Below are 24024 nucleotides of genomic sequence, written 5' to 3'. Positions count from 1 at the left end.
ACAAAAACAAAAAAAGCCAGGCGTGGTGGCGCACGCCTTTAATCCCAGCACTCGGGAGGCAGAGGCAGGCGGATTTCTGAGTTCGAGGCCAGCCTGGTCCACAAAGTGAGTTCCAGGACAGCAAGAGAGCTATATAGAGAAACCCTGTCTCAAAACAAAACAAAACAAAATAAAACAAAACAAAACAAAAACAGAATACATGAGTAGAAACTTGAGACTCCTTTTTCATTATTATTCCATAGTTTTACAAAATCATATTTTTTTATTTAAAATTTGTATTTAGGACTAGGGAGATGGTTCTGTTGGTATAGCACCACTTACATTGCAAATTTGAGGACACAAGTTCAATCCCCAGAACCTCTGTGGAAAGCCAGTGTGTTAGCTCTTACTAATAACACACGCCTTGGAGAGGTGACTGACAGACAGGGAGATCCCTAGAAACTCTCTGGCCAGCTAGGCTAGCCTTCTTGGCAAAGTTCCAGGCCAGTGAGAGACCCTGGCCCAACAAAAAGTAAGTGTTCTTTTACACACTAAGTTGTTCTCTTACCTCACACTCACACATAATTAGGTGTACAATCTGAACCTGCAGAGTCTATTAAACCTGGTTGGCTTCCATTCAAAAAAAAAATCATAAAATTGTTTGGAAATTAAAAGAGCCCAGAATAGCTTTTTTTTTTCCCCTTAAAAAAAAAAAAAAAAGAAAGAAAAAAGAATGGAGTTAACACTGTTTTTGGCATTCAACTAGACATAATAGTCAGTGGACCAGTATTTGGGAGTTAGAAAAAAGATTTCATATTTCACTTTTCAGAAAATGTACTCAGACAATTCAGTGGTGGGCAAGAATTATAGTGTTGTCACTAAATGACCCTTGGTTAGTTGACTATCCAAATGCAGAAAATGAAATTGGTCCCTAGCTTTACATTTGCAAAAACCAAAAATGAATTAAACCTAAATTAAGAGAGATAAAATTTAAAAGTCTTAGGGAAAAAATAAACACAAAGTAAATCTTCATGGCCATGGATGAGGCACTGGTTTCTCAAATATGGCATGAAAAGCACAAGACGGAAAAGAGCAAATTCAGGTCAACCCAGCTGCGTTAAAGTCAAAGCAGCAGGTACTTCCAGACACAGCACATGCCCTCCTCCAGCAGTCAGGAAGCAGAGGCAGGCGGAGCTGTGTGAGTGTGAAGCCAGCCTAGACTACAGAAGTTCCAGGCATGGCCCTGTCTAAAAAAAAGAAAAAAGAAAAGAAGAGATAAGAGAAAAAAAAGAAAGGAAGGAAGAGAGAGAGAGAGAAAGAAAGAGAGAGAGAACAAACTGAAAGTACAGTCTAAAGGATAAAATACTTAAAAACCAGATATCTGAACATATATACAAATCAGTAAAATTTTAAGATGAGCAAATGATTCAAATAGATAATTTCTGAACAAAGTAAGCCATTCATGAAAAGATGTTCAACGTCATTAGCTATCAGAGAAGTACAAGTCAGAGCCACCACAAGATGCTGTACCCTGCTGCTGGGAATCCAGAAAGATGCCAGTGCTGGCTGTTCTTCAGCGTGCTGACTGCCAACAGATGGAAACTGTTTCTCAGATGATGGAAATGCACTAAAACTGATTAGATATTTGGTAGGACTCTACATGCGCTGGAAACCATTCATTTATATAGTTGGTGAGTTTTTTGATATTTGAGTTATATTTAGTTGTATTCAATGATAAGTTACAAAGGGGCTAAGTTTAGGTTTGTTCTAGTTTTCATTTTTATCAAAAGGTACTTGTAATGATGCTGCTAAGAGTATTTCTTACAGAATATACAAATGTATTAAAGTTCTCCAGGATGAATTCTCAAAGCAGAATTTGAGCTTGAAGAAGGCATATGTGAAGGGCCCCTGTCCTGAGCGCCGTGCTGCCTTGCTGCCCTGTGCTGAGCGCCTTCCTTTCTCACGTGTCCCCTTTACAGAGGCTGAAATACTCTTCAGACCTCCTCTCACTCTGAACTTGGAGAGTTGAGTTTTGATTGTGTATTTGTCCCCTTAGTTTACTGGTTGCTGTGACACAGCACACTGATACAACCAGCATGAGAGTTTGGAAGAATTCATTCTGGGTCACATTGCAAGGGTGTATGTCATGGTGGGGAGGTCGAGGCAGCAAGGGCTTAAAGTAGCTGGCCACCTGACATCCACGGTCAGGAGTGAGAGTGGTAAGCGCGTGCTGCTGCTGCTGCTGCTGCTGCTCATGTTCCTTCTCTCCACTTATGCAGTTCATCTCAGCCAGAAGGTCGAATTCTCCCCCACACGCATGCCCAGATACCCCTGGCCAGGTGGTTCCAGGTGCTGTGTAGGTGACCATTCACATTGCTGTCACTTCCTCCTCTCGCACATTTGCTCAGCATTCCAGTTCTTGTATCAGTTTCCCTGCTTAAGTTTATTTGCCATCTATACACCAGAATTCCTTAAAAACTATAAGAAAAAACTTTCATGTTTATGTAATAGGGCTGTAACAATAAATTATAAAGTTATGCAGATAGATTGTTGAATAGAAGTACACCTGCAGCAGGGTTCATCTCCTGTGAGTGAACGAGCGGTCAAGCAACTCCCTACAGAGTTTTCCTTGATTTAAATATCATGGAGTTGGCAACACGTTTGCGTCATTGGTGACCAAATGCTCATCTTAAAAGAATTTGCAAGACTTGTGTTTTTGTTTGTTTTGTTTGTTTTGTTCTTGTCTGTTTGCTTGCTTGTTTTCGAGCCAGGGTTTCTCTGTGTAGCCCTGGCTGTCCTGGAACTCACTCTGTAGACCAGACTGGCCTTGAACTCAGAAATCCGCCTGCCTCTGCCTCCCAAGTGCTGGGATTAAAGGAGTGCGCCACCACTGCCCAGCAAGATTTGTATTTTAATTTTATGAAATTAAGCTGTGATATAACTTTGAAAAAGGAGAAGTACAAGATCTTGTACCTCAGTAAGCTGGCAGCTTTCCTTGTCTGTCATGGCAACCATCTTCATATCAAAATCGCTTGTTCTGGGTGTCTCCAAGTCCTCCCCAGGCCTTTGTGCCTGTTACTTTAGGGCTGTAGATTTGTCTGTCGTAATGTTTATAAGTTGATTATCAAAGGGTTGTTGTAAGAATTTCAGTTACATTTTTCTTCCTATTAACTAAATCATAATTTTTAATGTTTTAAGTAACTTGTAGGATTTTTTTATGTTTAAATTTCTTTTAATGTTAACTGTGTGGGATGCACTAAGAAGAAATTTCTCCGCCTTAAGTCGTAAGCCACAGGCCATGCAGCCAAGCAACAGAATGACTCTACATCTATGGTGATGGTCAGGGCTTCCTCTGGAGTTCATGCACCATGCCCTCTTCTGGGGTAATTTCCATTTTCTTCCTTAAAATATGATAGGAATAAGACCCAAAGCTCCATCTTTTACATTTAAATGCACCTGATGAGTTAGACACTGGACATTGGATTGGAGTTTGAGGAGGAAAAGGAGAGATGTAGGCACAAGGATTATGTATTTGGACTGATATTTCCACTTTGATTCTGTAATATCTTAGTTTAACAACACAGGTTGAAAGGAAAAGTATTGGCTCAGGACCTTCAAGACCAAGTTCTTAGTCTAGAGGGACAAAGGGTTGGGAATAAGAAACAAAGATGGGAGAAGGGGAAAGGAACAAGGAGAGTGAGGGAGGGGTATTTATCTTGGGAAGGAGCAGGACAAAGGACTGCCTCTAGGTAGAGAGGAGACAGATGTGGCACATGGGAAAATGGCAGTTTATAAAGGTACAGGAGGAAGCCTGTGTTAGGATGAGGTGTTTAATTGTAATTGGGCATCTTAACTATGTGAACCAAGGAGGGGCTTTGGATTGCTGGACTTCAGTACTTAGATAGCTGGACCTTGGTAGTCAGCCCCAGGAGGAAGAAGTGGCCAAATAAGGCTTTGGGGTATAGCTTTAGGAATGTAATCTAATGAGTTTAGCAAGCCTAACGGAAGGGAGGGAAGGGGAGAAGAGCAAGGCCTGCCAGAGCCATGTTCACGCTGACCAGAGTCCTTCACAGGTTCCTTTTACTGTTTTAAAGGCAGTGTGGCAATTACTGAGTGCTTATTAATTAATTCACTGATAATGAATTGCTAAGTAGCTTGATGATTCTTTTTTTAAATAGTGAGGGTTTTTTTTTAAAATGTATAATTCCATCTTTCCTCTGTTTCTGTTAAAATATATCCTAGAAGATAAGTGTTCTTTCTAAATGTTGGAGGTTTTAGATCATCCTTAGCTTTTCTGAGTGGGCAGAATTCTGTTCATATTCTAAGTCTGAATTGTAATTAGGATTTGTAAATGATTTGCTTATCTGTATATGTATGCAGTGCTCTGTGTGTGTGAATACTTATGAGGAAAGGGCATTGGATCCCCTGGAACTGGAGCTACAGACAGTCATGAGCTACTGTGCAGATTCTGGGGACCAAGCCCTGGTCTTGTGCAAGAGCAGCAAGTACTTCTAACAGCTGAGCTCAACTGAAGATTTAAAAGGGAAAAGATAGGCTGTTTCCAAAATAGAAAGCTAAATTTTGTCTTTTTTTTTTTTAAATGTTAGTAGCTTAATAATATACCTTCTTAGATAAGTATATAAAATTACTTCCAGCCGGGCGTGGTGGAGTACGCCTTTAGTCCCAGCACTCGGGAGGCAGAGGCAGGCAGATTTCTGATTTCGAGGCCAGCCTGGTCTACAGAGTGAGTTCCAGGACAGCCAGGGCTACACAGAGAAACCCTGTCTCGAATCCCCTCCCCTCCCCCAAAAAAATTTTACTTCCAAGAGAATTAACTAGTTTAAAGAATTTGAAGGTTTGGAGAAATGTGAGAAGCAGCCTATTAGCTCTCATGAGTGAAGTCAAAAGGTGTGAAGAAACAGCCCTGCAGTGGGGGTGAACACCTTTAATCCCAGTACTCAAGAGACAGGCAAGTGCATCCCTGAGTTTGAGGATAACCCGATATTCAGAGCTAGTTCCAGGACATCCAGGGCTACAGAGAGAATTCCTGTTTCGAACCCTACCCTCCTACCACCCCCCATCCCCCACCCCCGCCCCCAAGCATGTGAAGAAAGGTTCACAGAAGTCTGATAGACACAGGCAGATGTGCCAAGTGTTACAGTGACGTTTTAACAGTCAGGGTGTGATAGTGGCACTATTAAACAGATTTTTATTTCAGTAAATTAATATATTGATCATGTTAATTCTCATTATAATCTGGTGGGTTTGTGATAAAATTAGTACCATATTATTTGTAATATTAAAGATCCATAATGGGTTGGTAAACACTTGCTTAGCATGTCTGAGACCCTGGCTTCAGTCCTTAGCACCACCAAAACAGAAAGTAAAACAGATCTCACAGGCTTCTGGGATGCCAATACTACTGCAGAGGAGATGGCTCCAGGAGCCATTACCACCACCACCTCTTAGGATTAATGGCTGTTCCAAGCTGTTTCTAATAAAACGATTAAGGCCTTCTGTGACAGAGCAGAATTCCGATCATGACATTCTTGTTGGAACATATTCCTATGACATCTAAGCTGCCAGCTTTCCTTAGGTCCAGTGACAACCATCTTTCATATCAATATTCCTTATTCTTTGTACTCTTCAGGTGCCATCAAGGAAAGGCCTTTATGCCTTGCTGGTTTAGGGCAGTAGATTTTTGTTCATAAGCACTGATGTATCTACGGCAACCACTGCAAGATGTTTATAAAAGGATTTTTTTTTTTTTTTTTTTTAAATTTAGGGCTGGGGAGATGACTCAGCAGTTAAGAGCACTGACTGCTCTTCCAGAGGTTCTGAGTTCAATTCCCAGCAACCACACGGTGGCTCACAGCCATCTGTAGTGGGATCTGATGCCCTCTTCTGATATGTTTGAAGACAGCTACAGTGTACTCACATAAAACTAACAAGCAAATAAATCTTAAGAAAAAAATTAAGACACATTCTTCCCCTTTTAGTAAATAAATTTAGTTTTAGTGTTTGAAATATCTTACATAGGATTTTTGTTGTTGTTTAAATTTAAATTGGTTTCAGTATTAGCAATATAGGAAGTACTAAGATAAGTTTGGGGCTGGAAAGATGAGTCAGTGGTTAAAAGTACTTGTTGCTCTTACAGGATCCCCGTTTGGTTCCCAGCACCCACACGGTGGCTCACAGCCATCCATAACTCCAGACCCTGGGGACTTGACATCCTCCTCTGACTTCTGCAGGCACACAGGTGGTGCATGTACATTGAGGTAGAACATTTGAACACATTAAATAAGTACATTTTTTAAGAAACTAAATAATTGTGCCTTTCTTGAGGATGATCATAAACTGCCACAGGCCACAAAGCCTGACAGACAGAGTGATGCTCAGTTCCAGACATGTAGGCAGGTCTGGAGTCTGAGTCTGAGGTTGGGTGGGCTCCCTTCCTCTCTGTGTGTTGGGCAGACAGACAATACGTGGGCACATTCTCTGTTTCTGCCATCTGATTGATCTACAGTGAATTGTCCTGAGTTTGATGCTGCTTTAGAGCAACAGCTTCTGAGGCAGATGAAGCTTGAAATGTTTGTGGCTTAGTTACAAATCCCATGTCTGACCTTATATGGTAGGTCATAGCTACACTTACATTGTATGAGATGTTCTGGGTCTGGTTTTGGTGCATAAAAAGCATAGTGAGTTTCATTCACACATCGGCTTGGGTTTCTTTCCCAGGTCTCTTTACAAGTATACAGGTATTCCAAACTCCACTCTCTGAAACCCTCGAATACGAAGCATTTTTGTTTGGTTGGATTGTGGTTTTTGGGAAGAGTCTTGCTGTGTATCCCAGACTGGCTTAGAATTCTCTATGTAGCCAGGGTGGCTTTTAGCTTATGATCCTCCAGCCTCTCACTCCCCAAGTACTAGGATCACAAGTGTACTCCACCCCACTCAGTTCATCCTGAGTTTTTTGAGTCAGAGACTCATACTACCTGCACTGGTCTTTCAGAAACTACCAATTTCTGTTCTTTGCCTTCATTCTCTCCTGTGCTGCTATCTTTAACCAGTTCCTCACTGGTAGACTTTTGGGGTGTGTGGTCTCCAGACACTGTTGTGAGCCCATGCACACAAGCATTTTTGTGGATGTTGCCCTGACTAAGAGCAGGACTTAAATACTTAAGAAAACCCTGGTGCTTAAGGTTCGTGTAGACCAGTTTTCACTTGGGATTTCTGTAGAAGGATTCCACAATGTTTGGGGACTTGTAGTCTCAGAGAACCCTACTTGTGCTGAGCAGAACTGAGTCATAGGCATAGCCCCTTCAGGGAAGGCAGGGGCACAGGTGTTCTTCTAGGTTGTTCTGTGCCTTGATACAGCCCATGAACTCTTGGACTGTATATGGACGCTGAGAAAGCTCAACAGCAGCAGCCATAGAACTCTGTGCTGTGTTTTCTATGGAAGCTGTGAGAATCTGCCCTTTGCCCTCCACAAAAGCCAGACTTCTTTCTGCCTGTTAAATTGGCTGTAAGTTTCCATACTGAGCCAAAGCCACAGGTACATTGTATAAGATAACTAGAGAGTTACTGGAGACTTATGTGGACTCTAGGAATATTCTGGAGCATCGTAGATGCCACTGCATTTCAGAAAATCAGAAAGGCAGAGTATGGTAGAGTGGTTTTCAGTTGAATGCAATTCTTTGTTTTGGCTAGTGTATTGGGGAATGCTTATTGCTGTTGTGGGAAATATAAAAAAGAAAAAGAACCGGCTCGTTCCCATGCTTTTACCAGCAACTCTCTGCCCCAGTGGCCTGGCCAGCCCCATGCACTAGTGGGCAATGACTGACCTGTTCTTATCTCCAGGAGACACTCTGGCCTTGAGTTCCAGAAATGTCTCTACCCAGTTTGCTAAGTTCCCACTGGCGGGTCACTACTACGCCAACCCTGTGCTTCAAATCCCCGTGGACTTTGTGGTGCACCTCAGGCAAAACCCACGATTTGCCACCATCATATCTTTCTCTCTTGAACTGGGACGAGCCACTTTGTGAAGGAAAACACAACACAAACTTGGTTCAGAAACAGCAGTAACCCAGTCGTTGGGGGCAGCAGCTAAAATCCTAATCTTTTTTTGTTTATTTGTTTTTCAAGACAGGGTTTCTCTGTGTAGCCCTGGCTGTCCTGGAACTCACTCTGTAGACCAGGCTGGCCTCAAACTCAGAAATCCGCCTGCCTCTACCTCCTGAGTGCTGGGATATAAAGGCGTGTGCCACCACGCCTGGCTTCCCTAATAATCCTGATTTTGAAAGCCTCATTAAATCTAGCTATATCTTGTCCTTACGCTATTCCCCTTCAAAAAAAAAAAAAAAAAAAAAAGACCTAACTCTCTTCTACTTCCTCTCTTCCTCTGTCCAACCTGGACGCCCCTCCTACTTGCCCAGAGATTGGCTCCTTTATTCATTAGGGGATTGATCCACAAGAAGACATCTGAGTATGTGACTCACTTCTTGTCTGCAGCTTCTCCCAGGAGAGTGGAATTAGCATCAAAATACAAACCGCACCAGACCCATCCACAACATATTGCCTCTCACTAAAATCCTTCTGTTAGTTCTTATGAACGTGCCCTTGAGCACACTGCATGACAGGACCTCCTAGTCCATCATGTTTCAGATCACACAGTTCAACATTGCACGTGTGTCTGGTCTTTGACACTTATTTGTTTCTTTGCAGAGGATGAAGGACGCAGTAAGGAACTTGACCGACTAAGGGTGTTTCACAGACGATCTGCCATGCCTTACGGTGTTTATAAGAATCACCAAGAAGACCCAAGTGAGGAGGCTGGTGTGCTGGAGTATGCAAACCTCGTAGGACAGAAGTGCTCGGAGAGGATGCTGCTGTTCAGACACTGAAGGCCTGCGCCTCAGCCCAGCACCAGTCTGGCATCTCTTGCCACAGTCCCACCTGCGTCTCGGCTCCTGCAGCCATTCACCAAGTACATTCGTAGAGCTTTTTAAAAATATTTTGTGGAATTGTATTTATGAGAATCTTGTGGTTAATATAAAGATTTTAAAATATTCTATGACCTAGCCCTTTAATTGGGACTTGTCCTTTGCAGCTTGCTTCTGGAGCCAAGTGTGCTTAATGTCTCCAGTGAATATTTAGGGAAGAAAAATGCAGAACTCAATATAGGTCATTTTGTCACAGTTACTGTTCTGTCCTGGAGAAATTCTGACACAGAGACTATTCTTTTAGACCAGTGGTTCTTCACCCGTGGGTTCACCACACTCACAGGGGCCGAATGTTAGATAACCTGTGTGAGATCAATTCATAATTGTAGCAAAATTACAGTTATGAAGTAGCAACAAAATAATTTTATGGCTTGGGGTGGGGTCACCACAACGTGAGGAAATGTATTAAAGGATGGCAGTATTAGGAAGGTAGAGAAAGAACCACTGGCTAAGACCCATGCAAGACGTTAGCTTCTGCTGGGAAATTCAGATGGGGTTAAAGGTGAAGAGCACATTCCAGCCCAGGAAATGTGCCTTTCCCACAAACCAAAACCCCGTTACTCTGCTTGATAGTAAGTCTGCCAGTGTGGCAGTGTATACTAGACAACAGGAACAGTAAACATTGCAGATATCAGGGGTTCACTTTGGGTGTCTGTCCAGGACTGTCCTGCCTATGTCTGTTGTCTTGGCATAATTGTTTTCCTTGTCACTAGTGTTCCCTTGTGCCCCAGAGTTATCTCTGTTTGGATGATAAAATATGCAGTGATCTTAGTGGTGTTTGTTCTATTTCTACAAATATAAGAAACAACTTTTTAAAGAAACGTCGTAACTCTTGCTTGATCTGAGGCTTATCCAAAGAAAATAGCTTCCTACTTTCCATTCTCTGGAACTCCGACGCTTTTTTGTGGTTAGTGATAGAAGTGAGTATTAACTAGTCCTGTAGCTATGCACAGCCGTAGTGGAGTTGGTGGGCCTATAGCCTCTGCATTCCTCTTCTGATTGTGGGTTAGAGAGTAGGCACTGCCATGGTACTTGAGAATGGAGACCAGCCATTCACTTTCATTCTTGTGCTGTTGGGCCTTCTGCTTGTTCACCAAATGCCTGCTGTCAAGGAGGCAGGCAGCCAGCTAGTTAGTGGGCACATCAGGCATGGTGAGGAGAGGCTTCCCTCAAGTGCGCGGGAAGCTGGATGCACAGGTTAGCTCTTTGTTTGAACTTGTTCTCAGCTGGCCCCTTCTGTGCTTCCTGCCTGGCCTTGGACCTGCTGAGAGCACCCTATCCTACAGTGAGGGTAGTGTTGTTACTTTATTTCTTTTCATAAAAATCACTCCAGTGGTAAGCACCTGGGATGCTAAGAAATTAAAAGTCATTTGAAATCCTCCCAGGCATAGAGAAAGGAGCATTATGGAAATCCACAAATCTCTTGTCCACCCCAGATAAAATCGTGCATTCCTTGCTGTGTGGTTGCCCTCGGTGAATGTGTGTGAGATTGAAGATTGCAGAAGATGTGATAGGTAGTCTCAGTATTATTAAGTAGAATGGGATCAGCATATATGACCTTGGCATTGGGTAGCCAGGCAAACTGCATCCCCCTTTCCTGGTAGGTGGTATATCCATGCTACCAGAGGGTTTTTTTTTGGGGGGGGGGAGGGGTGGAGGGTCAGCCCAACATCTTACCCTAGCTCTGAGTTTCTCCTGCAGAGAATAGAGCAAAATGGCTCACTGTCCCTGTTTCTATACTGATGAGCCTACCCTAGGGTGGCCCTAGTGAGGCTTCAGAGCGTCTTGGGCATGAAAACTCTCTCTTCAGCTCAGTTGCTTTGTACTCATTCTTTCCTCCTCTCTCCCTCTATCCTCTCCCCAATATAGTTTTTTCAACTAGTATGAAACCTTAGGGGTCTAGGTGTTGTCAAAGATGTGTCCTTGGGTGGGTCTGAGGAGATAGCCCAGTTAGTACAGTGCCTGAGTTCAATTCTCTAGAGCCCATGTAAAATGTTGGGTCTGGTAGTGTGTGTTTGAAATGCAGGCACTGGGGATTCAGTCGAGGAGTACCTCTCGGGCCCACTGGCCACTGGCCTAGCCACTGGGCATCGAGCCACTGAGAGACCCTGTCTAAATGGACTTGGACAGCATTTATGAGAACATTAGGGGCTTGCTAATATTTTGAGCTCTCGAGTGAGTGTCCATCACAGCTAGGATAGGACAGTCAAGAAAGTATCCCAACTTGGCATTTTTGTGAAGTCTCTCTGAGATAGCTGATCCTGTGATTTTCATGTAAATAAAGATGCGTGGGAGCCTTTCAGGGACAGTGTCTGACTTCTCCAGGCAGGAAGACCTGTGTGTTCCATCTCACTAAGAGTGTCCCCTTCTGAGTTCAGGTAGAGTCACACTTTGCTCCATGCCTACAGCATAGGGCTCATTTTGATTCTCAGTGTACCATCTTTATTTAAATTATTTTCAGTTCTCTGAGACTTTTGTTACTTTTATTACAGGTAATCTGAGCACTTTTATATTCTAAGATAGAAATTATATTATCAGATGAATATAGTCACTCAATTAAAATTATTTAGATAAAATTATTGTTTATGTTTTCTTTCAAGCAATCTATCCTATTTTAATCCATTTGCAAATGCCAGTTTTGTGTGGTTTCTTAGCATATCAAAATTATTATGTAGAAGAATGTTTCTAGCTTTCTGAACAGCAAATAGTTGGGTGTGTAAATATTGTATTATTTCAGTGTGAATAAAGGTGAGAGAGAATACGAACATTTAACCAAAGTGATTCTACTGTGGCTGACTTAAGAGAACAGAGGGAGGGGAGTGGGGATCTGACACGTTTGAATTCCGAGTCATTCAGTGTATGTTCCTCTCCTAAGGGAGCCACTGGCTAGAAGGCAAAGTAAGTCCGACTGCATTGGAGATTTTTGTTCTTGTGAAAAAGCCCAAAATAAAAATACTAATAATAAAGCTGTTGTATCGGCCGTGGTCCTTGTCGTTCATTATGTAATAGCAGGTAGGTCCAGCACCATATCTGTCTGTAATCCTAACTGTCAGGATATAGAGACAGGAACGATCAGTCAGTGTCATCTACAGGTACACACATACGCACACATATATCCTTGAATATATTACACCTATAAAAAACATGTAGAAAATGTTGACTATGTAAATTATAAAATTTGATTGTCAATAATCAGCTGTAGACCATTTGGTTATGTCAAAGTATGGATATGGATGACTTCCTCTCTAGAGGATAAAATAAATCTCAATTTAAGCAAAATGTGTAGAATTTCACAAAAATTAGGATGAACTTTTTAATTTTATCCTGAGGGATTTCCAGAGATAGTAAGGCCACAGTATATACTTCACAGTTGTATAGGTGGTACACACTTGCCAGGGTTTTCACAGTTGTATAGGTGGTACACACTTGCCAGGGTTTTCACAGTTGTACAGGTGGTGCACACTTAGCAGGGTTTTCACAGTTGTATAGGTGGTACACACTTACCAGGGTTTTCACACTTGTACAGGTGGTGCACACTCACTAGGGTTTTGCCTTTCCTTGTGATAACGAGGATCGTGGTTAATTGGTGATAAAATGAACCTTATTTTCAAGAGAATTAAGTATTACTTTTAATTTCTCTCCAGAAAGAGTGGTTATGGTTTTATTATTTTTCTGGTTTGAAAGTGACCGTGTTTGCTAGCTGTAGTGTACGTGCCTGTAATCCTAGCACTCAGGAGGCACAAGCTTGTAGATCTCTGATTTTGAGGCCAGCCTGGTCTACAAATTAAATTCCAAGATAGAAAGTCAATTTTCATCACTTTCTGCTGTTCACATTTTGGTATATATTCTTTCAGACTTATTTTCTACCATATATGTATATATGTATACGTGTGTGTGTGTATGTATACATAGATGCACTTAAACATACACTTTTTTTCTTAAAGAAAAGTGAAATCACCCATGAATATGGTTTCATGCTTTTTCATCATTTTACTTTGAGTGTATTAAAATAGAATGGTCTTGAACTAGAGGGACAGCTCAGAAATGAAGAGCACCGGCTCCTCTTCTAAGGTCCAGAGTTTATTTCCCAGCAAACACATAGTGGCTCACAACCATTTGTAATGAAATCTGGTGCCCTCTTCTGGTGTGTAGATATACATGCAGGCAGAAGTTTCAATAGTAAATAATTGAATAAATAAATATATACATATTTAAAAGAAAATAGAATGCTCTTAATGCTTCCATTGTATTCCAGTGTGCATTTGACCCTAATGCTTGCATAGTATCCCAGTGTGTACTTACATTTGGAGAAGAAGGCTACACATACCCCTGAGCCCACTTCATGCGTAACAGGAGTTATAAATAACAGCATTACCAGGAGTTTTTTGTTTGTTTTTGGTTTTTTTGGCAATTAATTGTTATTTGTTATGTTTTCTTTTTTAAGAAAACCCAAGCTTTGTTTTTAGAATGTACAATAACGAGCATTCTATATACGTTATTCAGACATGATAAACAATCCAAAAGGAACATTATTTATCTGTATGGTCCTAGGGATCAAACCCTACACATACCAGCCAAGCAAGCATTCTACCCTTGAGCTCCACAGAGAGGAAGGCCCCTCCAGCCTTGTGAGTGTATGGACATGTAATTAGTGTGAGCACTGTAGTTCTTCTTACTGCATCAAATTGCCTAAGTGAAATAAAAGGCTTTGCAGTATTTATTCACTGATGGTCGTGTGTATGTCTGGAATGTATTGTGAGTTTATTCATCCCTTTACCCTTTTGTGTCCACCTTTTGCAGTATTTGGAGCTTAGACTATCCATGTCCCTCTGGGAATTCTATACAGTATTGAAAGCCTTAGCTTCGCTGTGCTGACTTAGGTGAGACCTGTGGCAGGTCATCAGATCACAAGGGCAGAGGTCTTGTAAGTTTATCTGGTCCCCTTGTAAAGCCCCGTCTCCCATCACAGGAAGATAAAGCAAGCTAGCGTCTGTGACTAGATAGTGTGTTCGCATCAGACTCAAAGTCTCCTAGCACCAGGATCTTCAACTTCCCAAGAAGTTTCTACGGAACTCAAGAATGAATTCCTTTTGTCTTCCGCCCCCAATCTGTGCCTTGTTATAACAAGCCCAACAGACAGACACCTGCTACCATTATTTCTACCCCTCATTCCCTAGCTGTCTGCCTCTTTACCCAAAGCTTCGGGAAAATTAGCTTTGGAAGATTACTGTCTCTCTTCTCATTGTTTACTGGATATTTATGCTACTGTGTTTAAGTTTGTATGCCTCTAATATTCCAACAGAATGCCTTAACTTAAAGGCTTAAGTTTATTTTAAAGCATTAAGGTTCTGAATTCTTTCAGAAATCAAAAAGTCTGTAAGTGGTGTTTACAGAAATGAATGAATAGCCGTGCTACTATTATTAAGTTCAACTTTGTGTTTAGTACATTGGCTATATTGATTGAGATTTAACCTGAGTGAATTTGCATTTTCTATCTGGTCAGTTGCTATATTATCTTTGCTCCCATTTAGAAACTATTGTCTGATGACTATTTCAGTGAAACCAAGAGCTAACGTTGCCAATATACTGCCTCCCAAATTACGAGGTTTAAAAACTATTTTTGTTTTTAATTTTTTGGTGAATTTCACTTATGCACCCCAGTCTCATTCATTTCCCAGGCTTTCCATATCTGCCCTCCACCCTTGTAATCACTTCCCCCAATCATCCCACCATGGAAGCTAGTGTTGCATGGTGTGTCCCACAGATACCAAAGGCATATATTTTTCACATCCTGCTTTAAAAGAGGTTCAACCTCTCCTCTAGTCCACCACCTACCAGAGGTAATGAAAAGGAAGTTTATTAGGATCTGGGGGGAAGTGGACCTGTTTAGAAATAGTTCTTTTGGGGGAGATTTCCTCTGTCCAGTCCACTAGCAACCACCACACCCGAGTCAGCAGCTGCAGACCTCAGCAGACACCACACAGGACTGCAGGGGCAGTTCAGTCCTGAAGAAACGGCAAGGCTCGTCAACTGTCCCGAGTCCACTGTAGAAGCCTCGAGATGCCACAGGAACCTCACGAGAAGTTCTTTGGTGAGTTTCTTTGGTGAAGCTCAGCAGTTCAGTGTAAGGTGAACCAATGCATGTGTGTTGTCAGCGAAGACTAGCGAGGCAGAGCCAAGTGAACCAATACTCGAGCTCCCACTGTCTGGTGGGGGGGGGGGTGTCATATCTATACTTTCTAAGCATCATGTATCCTTTCATGTGTCTGTTTCAGCAAAACATTCTTTCACCTGTATCTGCTTCAGCAAAACATTCTTTCATGTGTCTGCTTTAGCAAAATGTTCTTTCACCTGTCTGCCCCAGCAAAACATCATTATAACCTGAGTATCCAAAGAAACCAGCAATTTCCATTTTAGTATACCCTTTTGTTCAAACATATTTACTTGGAAATGTTTTTTTTTTTTTGCAATGAGTCATTGGTCTGGTTCAAGGCCTTTGATTTCTGCAATGTTATCCATACTGGACCCTCACTGAGACTCATGCTATCCTGCTATTGCTCAGAGTCATGGAGATCCTGGAGCCTTGGCTCTGCAGGACCAACCCCTTCACTCACTACAGCAGCTCAGAAGCTGGTAGATGTTGGATAGACCAGCTCAAAGCCCAGGATTTGGGCCTGTGTAGTAGCTGAGTTGGTTAGCCTGCCAGCTCTCCTGTGCTGTCCAGGTGAGGGGCGGGGACAGCTCTCCTGAGTGGCTGGTGAGGGGCGAGGCTAGCTCATCACAGTGCTCAGATATCAGCATGGCCTCAGGCAGCGGCCAGACAGAGGCAGCTACATGGGCTTTGCTGGTAACACTGGTCTCGGGTATAAACACATGCTATGCCTGCAATAGGACTGTGGATTCAGACATGGCGTTTGGCAGCAGCATGGGCATAGATGTCACCATGGTCTCATGTGGCAGCACGGACTACTCAGACCAGTCTCCTTGGCATCAGCATGACCCTTGGATATCAACATGGTCTCAGGCAGCAGCCCAGACCACAGACATCTGAATGCCCCTTGGTGGCAATATGGTCTACAGACATCAACATAGACCCTGTTGCCATAGAGCCACAGGCCCAGCCATGGCTCTTGGCAGCATCCGGGACCTGGACATCTCGATGGCCTCAGGCACAGGCTCCTCAGACCCACCTGTTGTTCCTCACCACCATTGCATCTCCAGTTCCACCTCGCTCCATAGCACACAAACCACTTGGCTTCACACTTTCTCCTATCTACTGCACACTCCATCTTCCTCTTTCTTCATCACATGTTCACTCATCACTGTGGCATCTGCCTCAGGGCTGGGGCAGGCACATGGGTCAAATTCTGAGTTTTAGAAAAGCATTATTGGGGGTTGGGGAGGGGCATGTGAAAGTGAGAACACAAGAGAGAGCAGGCGTGTACGTTTGGGCTCATGTACCATGGTGTGGAGGTCAGAAGACTCCTTTCAGGAGGTCAGTCTATCTTTCCACCTTGTTCATGAGGCAGAGTCTTTGTCTCTGCCCTGCTGAGAGTATTGGAGGCTTTTGGGCAAGCCTGCTATCTCTGCTTTCCATCTCTCTGTAGGAATCCTGGGATTACAGAGACGTACCTCCAAATCTGCCTCTTTTACATAGGAGCTGGGGTTGACTCAGCTCATTAGGCTTGCACAGGAAGCAGTTCCAGCCACCAATCCATCTTGCTACCCGCAAGACTATTAGGGTTTTAAGAGCCTCAGAATAGCTTGGTTTTCTCCACCCATCTCTTGACTTGCAATATGAAGAATCAATGCCAAGTAAATGTTTTCAACATGGCTCTAGCTAACCACTGTGACAAGACATTTGTGACACTCAGGAGGGAGTGTTGTATCCTCCACAGAGACAGAGGCATCCTTCACTTGTCTGGCGTGCATATAGCAGACTCTTTGTGACTAGCACAAATATTTTCTTGTTTGAGGATCAAAGGACCATTAAAGTTTGATAACATGCAGTATGAGGAAGTAGCTTGAAATTTTTATTTTAATGTTGCAGGCTTTAGGCATTCACTGCAAGAAAGGGCATAAATGCAATCTTATATTATTTGACTGTATGGATTAAGATTGAATTTTCTCTGAACTTTAATTTTTGTGCTTGTCAGTCTGAGCCAGGGTTTTAAAGTCATTTAACAATGTAGGCCTTGAAAAAAAAATTAGCGTTAAGTGAGAACTCATGAATTCTTCATGAGGTCCAATTTATCACACTTTGTTAATTCACTACTCAGTAAGCCTGAGTCGCATCTCAACTAAGGGAGCTTTTTGACCATGAAACAAAAGCATCTCAGTCATCTTAGTCATACACACAGGATTCCACGTGTCTGTCCACTGTCTTCTCAGACATGGAGAGATGGCCAGACCGAAGAGCTATTTTACTAACCTGAGTCTGGATGCATGTGTACGTGTGTGTGTGTGTGTGTGTGTGTGCGTGTGCGTGTGCGTGCGTGCGTGTGTGTGGGTGTGTGTGTAGGGGGTGTTTGGAGGTCAGAAGAGGATATTGAATGTCCTGCTTTCTTGCCATTCTCTTCACTCCTTTTGAGACAGAATCTCTCACTGAACCAGGAGCTAGGCAGTATCACAGCTACACTGTGTGTGAACCCATAGTTTCTGGATTCCATGGAGTTGTCTCCATTTCCTGGTGTTCACAACTGTAACAGGACGTATAGTGAAGCAATGCACAGAGATGGGACTTTTTAAAAGAAAAGCTTGACTTGCTTAGATTGTTTATACATCACTACTAGTGTATTTCCATTTTAAAATAGTTTATCTTGTTCAGTTTCCAGTACTCAGAGAAGGTGGCTCACTATATCTGCAGCTCTGGCTCCAGGACATCCAGCACCATTTCTGGACTCCAAGGGGACCTGCACACACAGCTGCACAAACCTACACACAGACAACACATGGATATGGGTCATTTTGTAATTAATTAAATGAATAGTTTGCCTTACATTTCCTTCCAGGTTTTTAAAGGTTCTAATTAAGTGCTTATTTTAATCAAGTATGAAAGTCTTTGTAAATTTATCTATTTTTCTGCCATATAGCAATAAAAATACTTTCACCAGTCTCCCCAAAAAAGTTTACTGGGCTTTGCAGAAAAGAAGTGGAAAAAACTCCTGTTCCCTCTGGACTGTTTCATATGCAGCTGCCTGGTCGCTCATCAGTTAACCAGCCCGGAAGGTGGAGCGGGAGGTGTGCAGCTCTGCTTTTAAAAAAATCCTATAGTTGCTGTATTTTTCCCCTATTACCTGGTTTATTTTCTATTACCCAATTTGTTTCCTAAACCATTATGGTGTGGATTCTTTAAGTATGATCAGTAAATGATTTGTATCTGTTATTTGTATCATCTGTCTCACCTTTGCTTCTGTATCATCTGTATCAGTATCATCTGTCTCCATCTCATCTTTGTCTCTGTCTCATTTAAATTATGCTTCTCTAGCCATTGTACCATCTGGAACATTGATCATCTCAAAAAGAGGGGCTAAGAACATGGGTCAGTCAGGCACACAAGCTTAGAATAGACCTGTGCTGGTGTAGGGAATTGAGGATTGCCCAGATTTGTTGGCTGGCATTCTAGATTAATTGGTGAGTTCCAGGTCAGCGAAAGTCCCTGTCTCAAAACACAAAGTGCGTAGCCATTGAGGAAGATGCCTGAGGTTGACCTCTGGCCTCTGTACGCACACACGTACGTACATGCACATGTGCAACTGAAAACAAAAGACCCTTTACTGATTAAAATGTCTAAGTAACTAATGCTCACTGGAATGCTTTATCCAAAGGACTTAGAGTAGAGGAAGGCGCATGGGCTTGGTGGGAATTTTCTAATGGGAATGTGGAAGTGAATGAGACATGACAAGCTCATGGGTGGACACACAGCATGCCTGGCCAGCCACGGCTGTGTGTATGATAAACATTAATGCCACCCTGCTGTACATGATCGTGTGGTTACCTGTGGATGGAGAGCCTGGGCAGACATGCCTTCTGACTAAGGCAGGAGGATAGACTGGAAAGCTCACATCAGGAGTAGTAGTGTGAGAGTCTGGGCTGGTGATTTGCTCGGCCACGAAAGGGTCTTGCTTCCAAGCCTGGTAATCAGAATTGCTTTCCTGGGACACACACGATGGAAGGTGAGAACTCAAATTCTGCAAGGTCCTTTGACCTTCACGTGTACACGGTGACACATGTGGACATGCACATGTAAATACACAAAGTAAAGAAAAGTAGAATAACAACCAGGCAGCAGTGGCACATGCCTTTGATCCCAACACTCGGAAGGCAGAGGCAGGCTTCCAGGACAGCTAGGGCTATACAGAGAGACCCTGTCACAAGATAAGCAAGCAAACAAACAAAAGTCCTTTGGCCAACAAAGACTAGAAGCCCCTCTCCTGCTGGGCTTCATTCAACCATCAGAGCATTTCCAGGCTTCTTCTGCAGAAAAAGGTTGAAACTCTTCCAGACCTGGTCTTTATATACTGAGCAGAGCGTGTGCACAGAGCATAGCATATGCACAGATGCATGTTCTTTGCGTACCGGGGGTGGGGTGGGAGCTGAAGGGTCTAGATGGGTCATGTGCCTAGTGGCCCAGTGCTCTTGGAGCTTTCCCCAGAGGTCACTAGCCCACTCCTCTTCTTGGGAGTGTTTTCTTTTTCTTAGTAACAGGCTTTCCCTTTGGACAGTCTCGTTCTTTCTCTGAAGCCCTCTCTTCCACCATACATGCATCTCCAGTGCTGGGTGTGCCTGTTGTCTTGGACCCTATTCAAACAGGTCTGGCTTTCTTGTTACTTTTCTCCATCTCCTCTCCTGTAACTGGCTTATGCTGTTGCTTTTTATCTCACACTCTAATAAAGTGTCCTTAGTAGGACATGGTTGTGTTACTGGAGCATTCAGGGTTCCCTTTTGTATAGGTTCTCCTACCATTTCTACCATGTGGGTCCTGGGGAGTTTACACTCAGCACATCAGGCCTGGTAGCAAGAATAACCACGGGCTTTTCACCCATGCCCCAGTTCCCAAATAATGACTTAGAGGCTATTTATATATGAATAAATGCCTCGGCCATAAGCTTGGGTTTGTTCCCCAACTAGCTTGTAACTTGTGTAACCTTCTTATTCTATTCCATGTGTGTCACATGGTTGGTTACTTTTCTTCTGCTTCAGACATCTGTTTCTTCTAAGTCCAAGTGGTGAACCTCCTGTGCTTGACTCCCAGAATTCCTATCTCTCTCTGCTAGATGTTCCACCTTCTAAGCCTGCCTCATCATTGACTATCAGATTTTTATTGACAGGTGATACTTTCACACAGTCCATGAGAGATTCTCTCTACAAGCAAATGCTTTTTACTGAGCTATCTCACCTCCTCAAGAACATTTATTTTCATTTTATGTATATGGGTGATATATTATTTCATAAATAATGTTAAATAACATATATAGTATATATCATATGATATATATCATATTGGGTCACACACACACATATATAAATGTTTCATGAGTGTCTGGTGCCCCCTGAGGTCAGAAGTGGACATTAGATTCCCTGGGACTGGAGTTGCACATTTGTGATCTGCCATGATGTGGGTGCTAGGAATCAAACCCAGATCTTCTGCAAGAGCGGTAAGTACTCTTAACCAGTGAGTCATTACTCTAGCCCCTCCCCCTTAAAAATCTTCTTGAGGCTGCGTCTTTTGTAGCCCAGGCTGGCCTTGAACTTGATATGTAGCCAAGAAGGATAGCCTTGAAGTCTTGATTCTTCTGCCTCTACTTCTCCAGGGATGGGGCTTCAGACTTACACACTCATCTGGTTTATGCTGTGCTAGTGATCAAATCCAGGGCTCTGTGTACACTCTACTGTCTGAGCTACACCCCTTAGCCCCTAAAGAAAGTCTTTTAAAAGTTTTAGGTTTTATGACTGTGTGTGTGTGTGTGTGTTTGAGAGAGAGAGAGAGAGAGAGAGAGAGAGAGAGAGAGAGAGAGAGAGAGAATGAGTGTGTGTGTTAGAGAGAGAATGAGTGTGTGTGTGTTAGAGAGAGGTTGTGTGTGTGTGTGTGTGTGTGCGTGTGTGTGTGGTGTGTGTGCACATGTGTGTATTTTCACCGTGTGGATGCAATGCCCATGGAAGCCAGGCGAGGGCATTGGATCTCCTGGAACTGAAGTTAAAGATGATGGCTTCAAGCCACCAAATGTGGGTGCTGGGAAGTGAACCCAGCTCCTCTGCAAAGGCAGTACTGTGCTGTTAACCTCTGACCCATTTCTCCAACTGTTTCACAAAAACCCAAGTGTTAAGCCTGTCATTATTCCAGTGTTTGGGGCCTTACGTATCTCCAACGGCTTTTGAGCACACCCTCCTTTCAAGCTAATCAGAGAGTTAAGATTGTTGAGCTGTCCAGGAAATGGTTAAAATGCGTTCACTTTAACCTAAGAAACACCCAGTGCCATTCAGAGTCATTTAAGAAATAAGAAGCCTCTGTTACTGGATAATTACAGTTATCTGCACGTTCACAAGACTGAAACAGGTCTTGGAGACCATGTAATTAGGATCCATTTCAAATGGCCCTTCACAAAGAACAGACCAGTGTTAAAATGGTAAGCACTTACTGATGGCTGTCTTTCCCTAATAGAACATGCATAAACAATTATTCATAGGAGCCCAGGCGGAGCCTTACTCCAGGGCACCTCGGCATGGATCCCTGTGGCATAATGGGTGGGGGAGGATAAAATGAGCTTAAGGCCTCATACAGTTATGCATATTTTTGTTTGTTTTGTTGGAGACAAAACCAGCCAACTGGCTGTCTGGAAAATCAGCCCCATTTCATGGGCTGTGGGATTGCCTTGCTCAGCAGGTTGCTATATTCGAACTGAAAATGCCTGCGACTGTTTCCAGCTTGCCCCCGACTGTTCTTGCTTTCTTCCCTTCTCTGTATTATTCATCTGCAGGCAGGCATATTCCAGAGGAGGCGTTGCAGTTTGAAATTAGTGTTTCACTGAGCCACCCAGGTTAGCCGAAAGCTATATTAAATAGGTCAGGAAACCAGGCACATGCTTTTTGGAATGGAGGAGTGTCATCGTGTAGTGCCATAGATGACTGTTTAAATGGGCAGCAGAAAGAGGTATAGAATGACCCTGGGGAAAAAAATGGGTTTGTAACTGGTGTCCCCAAAGACTTCTTCTGTATTTAAAGCCATTTGCTGTAGCCTCATTTGAGGTGAAATCAACTATGTGCTGAGCTGGGCATCCAGCCTCTGGGGCAGCGGGCCATTGGCATTGGCACCAATGCTCCGCTCACAGGGCACATGCAGCTCACCAACTCCCCTTAGGAGCTGAGCTAGAGATTTGTCCGAGGCCACTGCCCAGTGGAGAGGAGCAGTCTCTTCCAGCCTCAACAGTATGAGCTGTTGTGGGGAGGAGGCTTTCTGCCATCTTCATTGTTCAGACAGCTCCTGACTCAGTTGACATTGGGTACAGAGTGAAGATTTTACTCTCTTTCTGCCCTTTTGCTTAATTTTCCCCAAAGCCACCAGGGGGCAGAAGGAGCTCCCTTGTTTGTTTTGGTCCCCCCCCCGCCCCTCCCCCCCCACTTCTGATTGTCCATGCAAATGAGCACCTTTGGGTGGCTCTCACTGGGTCTAGGTTTTTAATATCAATTTTGATTTTCATGGCTTGGCTTTGCTTTCTTCAGACTTGAATAGGTCTGAATGCACTCTTCTGAGGTCCAGGACGCTGTGACGGCGAATCTCACGATTCAGTTGCCATCGCCCATGGAACGCAGTGCAGTAACATCCTCATTTCTGGTGCCCTCTGCACTTCCAACCTTGTTGGGCTAGGGCAGCCTGACCCCCTGGGATATGGATTTTGGTAGTCAGCTTTCAGTCAGTTTCCACACTTCTTCAGCCACAGTATACAGACACTGGGGTTATCTGCCAAGCACATCCTCTATACCTCAGCGAGTCCTTACCATGTATCCAGTGAGGATAAGGCCACCCATCCTGGAAGGCTTATCTTTCATTCTTGCACCCCATAATATCCAGCCCAGCTGTCTCTTTCCACTCTGTCTTTCTTGATCCTCACTGAAGCCTGTCCCCAGCCACCAGGCCTGCATTTCTTCCAGTTCCATGAGTTCAAATCTCTAAAGTCTGCAGCAGGCCTTCTCAGAAGCACTCCATTGTCTGCACTACCTAAATCCCTTCTTCCTTGGCCATTTCTTAGGGAGCCTAGGAAGTCAACATCACAGCTGGTTCATTGGAATGGTGCCTGTGAGTGTCTGTCGAATGAGCGCAAGACCGGGCTCATTTGAGAGTCTTGTGTGTCATGTGAGTGCCAACATCCTAACATCCAGAATGCAGACTGGGTTTGCTCTTCCCTGACACAGCACTGGGGAATGTCTAGGAAGCATTCCCAAGAAGCGAGACCAAACTAGACCACATTGAATTTCATAGGCTCTTCACGCATTAAGAATATCGGAAACACCCATAAAGGAAAGTTGTAAATTTAAGGCATATAAAAGAATGTTGCTTTATAACCCTAGGGAAGTACCAATCTGTTTGCTTTCAGATGTGCAGTTACTAAGGATCATCTCCAAGGGGCGTGCCCTTTGTTCTGCCTACTTGTGTGGTCACTTGGACCCAGTAGACAGATAGGTGAGTAGGAGGTCAGTAGGTATGCAGGCAACATGTGGACATGTGTGCTAAGGGACCTTCATGTTCATCTGCTTGTCTAGATGACAGCAAGGGAAGGGACCAAATACAAGCTCGCTCCTACAAACAAAGGTGGGACAAACCCCTGAGCAGGGCAGGATACATATGAGGAGGGCATTTTGGCTCTTGGTAGAACAATTGCTTTGCGTAATGAATTCCTGGCCTAATGAGTATGGAAATCGGTACTTGTGAGCAGGCCTGTTTTAGGTTTGGTCTTCATATACTTCCACCACTACCACCACCACCACCACCATCACCACCTCCACCACCATCACCACCACCACCACCACCACCACCACCACCATCACC

The 24024-nt window shown here is 43.4% G+C and overlaps 1 protein-coding gene across 4 annotated transcripts in view; it reads left to right on the top strand.

Annotated features, from left to right (window-relative positions):
* Ate1 (arginyltransferase 1) overlaps positions 1 to 11961 on the top strand; it is a 123640-nt gene extending 111679 nt beyond the window's left edge. For all 4 annotated transcript variants that reach the window (XM_021166982.2, XM_021166981.2, XM_021166980.2 and 1 more), the window contains exon 12: positions 8704 to 11961. In XM_021166982.2, coding sequence (XP_021022641.1) covers positions 8704 to 8882 — 179 coding nt within the window. In that variant the 3' untranslated portion in view covers positions 8883 to 11961. The remainder of the gene's footprint in view (positions 1 to 8703) is intronic.
* The last annotated feature ends 12063 nt before the right edge of the window (positions 11962 to 24024 follow it).

This window comes from Mus caroli, chromosome 7, assembly GCF_900094665.2.
Source record: "Mus caroli chromosome 7, CAROLI_EIJ_v1.1, whole genome shotgun sequence".
Classification (NCBI taxonomy): Eukaryota; Metazoa; Chordata; class Mammalia; order Rodentia; family Muridae; genus Mus; species Mus caroli.
This window is presented reverse-complemented; position numbering and strand designations above follow the sequence as displayed.